General features: G+C 34.6%; 2 protein-coding genes across 2 annotated transcripts in view; one reads left to right on the top strand and one right to left on the bottom strand.

Moving 5' to 3' along the window:
- The window catches only part of LOC100634864 (putative cystathionine gamma-lyase 2), a 15,439-nt gene extending 15,017 nt beyond the window's left edge, over nucleotides 1-422 (top strand). Inside the window, 2 exon segments of the mRNA XM_019999876.1 lie at nucleotides 93-260; nucleotides 363-422. Coding sequence (XP_019855435.1) covers nucleotides 93-260; nucleotides 363-422 — 228 coding nt within the window.
- LOC109584221 (uncharacterized) lies at nucleotides 357-4,786 on the bottom strand. Its single transcript, XM_019999880.1, has 6 exons — nucleotides 4,245-4,786; nucleotides 1,465-3,516; nucleotides 1,073-1,363; nucleotides 973-1,020; nucleotides 612-904; nucleotides 357-561 (listed from the first exon to the last, which is right to left on the bottom strand). Exons 1-5 carry the CDS (start codon nucleotides 4,732-4,734, stop codon nucleotides 612-614), a joined length of 3,174 nt encoding a protein of 1,057 aa, XP_019855439.1. The 5' UTR covers nucleotides 4,735-4,786; the 3' UTR covers nucleotides 357-561.
- Between the last annotated feature and the right edge of the window lie 30 nt (nucleotides 4,787-4,816).

Raw genomic sequence — 4,816 nt, 5'->3', positions numbered from 1 at the left:
CGTGTTACACGCCTCAATGAATATCATTATAGTCTGACCCACGATAGCCTTGTAGATACATATTACGTATCTCATTCTCTCTCCTTCATTAGAATGGTTTTATATTGGAAGGATTATTATTATGGAAGAGTAATCTTGATAAACATTTTGCTGGTTTGGATGACTGCATGATATGCTTCAGTATCATTCATGGATCTAATTATTCACTACCTAAAATGATATGTAGAACTTGCAAGAAGAGATTTCATTCATCATGTCTGGTAAGGTAGTTCATGTACATGTATTTTATTGAGTGTTGATACAGTGAATAGATATTACACTCATTTGTTCAGTTATTATTTATTTTATTATTTTCCTTTCAGTATAAATGGTTCAGTACTAGTAACAAGAGCAGTTGTCCTCTCTGCAGGAACATTTTCTAATTTATTTTGTGTGTCAAAATTTTAATCTTATTTATAAATATATATTTAAAATGCATTGCCAAAAATGTATTTTAGAAAAAAAAATGTAATTGTGGTAACTGGTAATTCTATGTATGTTTTCTTTTAATCCACTTGCATCCTAAATACAGTGTAATAATAGATTATTAACATTATGCAAGTTCAACTCACTTATGTCTTCAGCTGCATCATTTTCTTTTTAATATCTTCATGATCAAGTGCTTTGACTAGTGAACCCCATGAAGGTGAAACACCATCGGCTCCTTCCAACCATTTCACAAGTGTCTCCCTCAGACGTCTACTGACATTAGAATAATCATCTTCAATAGTTTTCAAAGTATCAGGAAGTAAACATAATTTAGCACCAAGATCACGCCACTTGGAGTCATCAAAATTGCCTTTCTTTAATGATGAACGTACATCTCTTAGATAAACAATGTCCAAAATATGAGGAGTGCCTTTTACTAAATGATTATAATAGCATAACAAAATAGACAAATCTCATTTATTAATTTATTATAAAATAACATACATGTACTAATTTCAGTTTCTTCCTGTAGAAAGTGAATTTGACATTCTTCTACAATATAAATTACAAATTATAATTATCTCCTGTGCCATCATTAACTCACTGCGTATATGATCAGCTACAGCTTTTTGACCTATTGTGTCAAGAGCATTAGCAAGAGAGGCATAGGTTGCTCCGCCAGATTCATTCACAGCATCAGTTCTTTGTAACCAGGCAGTAAGACATTCTCTAAGAGGAGCTTCTCCTTTGGTGTAACTATGCTGTATGTTTGAGAGTGTTGGCTGCTTATATAGACCCAACTCTAGACCAAGTCCCTCCCAATCACCATTAAAATGACCTTCTCTGAGTAATTTCAATATTTCTCTAAGATCCTTGATATCAAGTGACTTTGGACCTGCACAATAAAAAATATTAAAAATATAAGTCAAAATAATGAGCCAGAATAATGAACAATGAGAAGGAAGGAAATAATAATTTTTAAATTAATTAAATTACCTTTATTTGGGTTCTGGTAAGTAACATGAAGCCAGCTCCAGTACTTCTCTTGCCCACTGATAATTGCGGACTCGTCACATAAGTATTCAACTTTCTCTTCAGCTTCATTTGTGACAATACGATAGCAGTCTTTTGAACAGCAGGCAAAGGCAAACTCATGACCATCGGGTTTCAAGTTAATGGCGACACTACTGCTATTAATAGCTTCTGTTACTGCTTCAAGAATAAGTGGGCAGTATTTTAGAACTTCGCCTTTGAAATAAATCTCAATGCATTTGTTTTTCTTAATGAGATGAATGGTGCCAATTTTTTCCTTGTGAACAAAAACACGAAATGACATAGCGTCTCGACATCTTAAGTACATGTACTTTTGATGTGTAGAAGTATCTTTGGTAGGAAAACGAAATTCTGGTTGCTTGAATGTCCTTAAATTGACAACTAATAGAGGAAAAATTCCACGGGGAACAGGTAAAATTTCTTCAGTGACAAGGTTGCGCCAGACTACTAGTAATGGGTGAATGATATCTGATTCTGGAGGAGGACCAGTATAAGGAGGCAGTGCAGAAGGAATGAAATAACCATCATTTGTCTTGGCAATAATGTGTAGGTGAAGCAAAAGCTCAATGAAATCAGGCGTAGAAAATTCCTTGTCACCATTCAACATATCCAGCAGTGATTTAGTGAATATTCCTCTTTTCCTTAGGTTTTCTAGATCATCAGAATCTAATATATTTACCCCTTCCTTTGTAAGGAGAGACAGATGAGCTACATCAATATTGTAAGTAAGAGCTAATAAGCGTGATAGAGTATCGAGAATAGGATGAGGATCAACAAATACTAAGTTGGGTAAAACTTCAGGAAAATAAAGAATAATGGTAGCATTGTGCAGATACAGTAAAGCCTGCTCTGTATCTTTTTCCTCCATTTCAAGGCTCCTACCAATAGATAAGACATCGTGCTTCTTGAGGCAGCTGCCATTTCCTGCTTTCTTTAGCAAAGTCAGCTCAAAAGCAAACCATCGTACTGGCATAGGGAATGTATCATTCGAATTCTTATCATTAAGTATTAGATCACAAAGCTTTTTGGACATTTTTTGTCTTTCAGGACCAGATTTGAGCATTGTATTGACTGGGTACATGATTTCACCAAGTTTGGCAGGAATGATGCGATAGCCTTTTTCTGCTTTATACCCAGATGTTAATGATGACAACTCATCATTATAATTTTGGATCTTTTCTGGTGTTACTTTGTCATGATCACTGTGAGTGCCCAGAACAAAATATCCTGGGTACTTATTGTGATAAGGCTGTGAAACAGCTCCAGAGGACAGCACATCTTTTATAAACTCAATATTTGAATATGAGAAATCTGAATCACAAGGAAATGATTTCCCATCAATTCGATATTGTAGATCAAGCTTCTCGTCAAGATCTTTAGAAAGGTCTATTGTGATGATGTTCAAAGAAGCAGGTCTAGTAAACAAAGGCAATAACTCCTGAAATGCTGTCTGTCCACCAGAATCAACAATGTATACCCAATTACAATTTAAATTAGCTTTTGCTTTGGGAATGGCTTTAACAATATCTTTACATATTATCTTTGCATCAGGATCATCTGCTGGCTCTGTATCTGCTGTATCTACTGATTCAATTGTATCTGCTGATTCTGTTGCTATAGTCTCAGGACTATCAGAAGGAATGGTTTCTGAAGACTTCTTCTTTAACTTTGTGTCATAACCTTCTTTTGTTGTTTTCTTTTGTTTAGATGAAGCTCCCTCTTGTTTTACTGCACTTTCCTTTAAATCACCTGCCAATCTTGAAAGAAGAGCTTTAGCATCAACTCTTTCCATACAATTATCATGGGCAGATATTCTTGTAGCTTTGACAGCACGACAAGTTATTGGTGTACTGTCAGTGACAGCTACTTGAGGTGGATCTTCATTTAGTAAGAGATGCTGAGAACATGTTTTACCAGAGCAAGGAGGACCAAGCATTTGAACACGTTTAACAGTTAGATTGACTTCACCTTCTTGTAACCATTTAGATACAGCATCTATGAAAAAAATGAAATGTTAGAGCTATTGATTAATCATTAGCTATAGAAATCACATGTGCTCATTGGCACTATGCATATTTATGTTACTATGATAAAGCCACCTGCCCAAATCAGCCCTGTAGAATTTTCTAGCTATATGTAGTGTACATGAGGAGAGAAATTCTGCAGTACAAAATTTCTGCAAATTGCTATCAAAATGGCTTTTGTGGATTTAATTTATTTTTGCAAATTTACCACACCTTTTAATTTAATTAGGTCATTAATTTGTGTACCAAATTTTTGAGGATTGATTTTCAAATTCAAAAAATTAGCAGAAATTTTAGGCCATAGAAATTTTTAGCTATAAAGTATATATAAGTGGTCTTTTATTGCCCAGTTAGATGAATGTAACATTTAAGGGGCAAACCCAAGCTAGCAAAACATTTATGCACTCGATCTAGCAAAGCATTGTATATGCATTAATTCACTTTGACATCAATCTCACTTCTATGTACATGCACACCAGATTCTTCATTTCTTGCTGTGAAGCTGTTTCACTCATAAAATACCATGAGTTATATATCTAGTCCATGCTTTAAAACTTTAAATTATTGTTACATTATTTTATTGTATTCATGCTTATAGTCTGGTCCCGCCTCTTCCTTGCACGGCAAAGAGGTGGGGCCAGACTATCATGCTTATAAAATTCAATAGCACTTTAGAGCTTAGATAGCATTATTCTTCACCTAATTGTAGGAATTTATTTTCATCATTGAAAGTGGATTCACCAATGCCAATAAACCTTATCTTGACAAGTTTACCAGATAACTTTGCAAGTATGTCTTTGATGTCATCTAGTAATTCCTCACTAGGTTCCCAGTCAAAAATGTAAGTCACCGATTCGCACTGAAGAAGAGAGTAAGTTGTAGAAACTTCAATAAGCCTTTCTTTTAGATAGCAAGCAATAGGACTGTATTGAAAATATTCCCTTGAAAAATCACAGTATTCTTTGATGTGCTTCTCAGCTGCTTCAATTTGAAAATTTTCTACTACTGCACAGAAAAGTTCAATGTCGATCAATGAGCATTCTTTATCAACAAGACGTAAGGTGCTTGAAATATTTTGACACTCTTCTAACTTCTTTTCAAGTTTATTGTCCATGCTAATGATAAAGTCCTTCAAATCTTCCAATTCAATGTTTGCATCTCTGATAGCCTTTCGAACATTGTATGACATTGTGGCATAAGATGACCTAAGAGTGGTGATTCTTTCCTCTTGCTTCTGGGATAACAACTTCAACTAAATTGTATGGATAGAA

This window comes from Amphimedon queenslandica, unplaced genomic scaffold (genome assembly GCF_000090795.2).
Source record: "Amphimedon queenslandica unplaced genomic scaffold, v1.1 AMPQUscaffold_13229, whole genome shotgun sequence".
NCBI lineage: Eukaryota > Metazoa > Porifera > Demospongiae > Haplosclerida > Niphatidae > Amphimedon > Amphimedon queenslandica.
The sequence above is the reverse complement of the archived record's forward strand: the minus strand, read 5'-3'. Positions and strand labels throughout refer to the sequence as shown.

Coding starts and splice junctions, on each gene's coding strand:
- LOC109584221 (XM_019999880.1), bottom strand. CDS start 4,734: ATGTCATACAATGTTCGAAAGGCTATCAGAGATGCAAACATTGAATTG. Junction 1,021..1,072: donor TGTAGCTGATCATATACGCA/GTGAGTTAATGA, acceptor TTTATATTGTAG/AAGAATGTCAAATTCACTTT. Junction 905..972: donor AGAAACTGAAATTAGTACAT/GTATGTTATTTT, acceptor ATAATCATTTAG/TAAAAGGCACTCCTCATATT.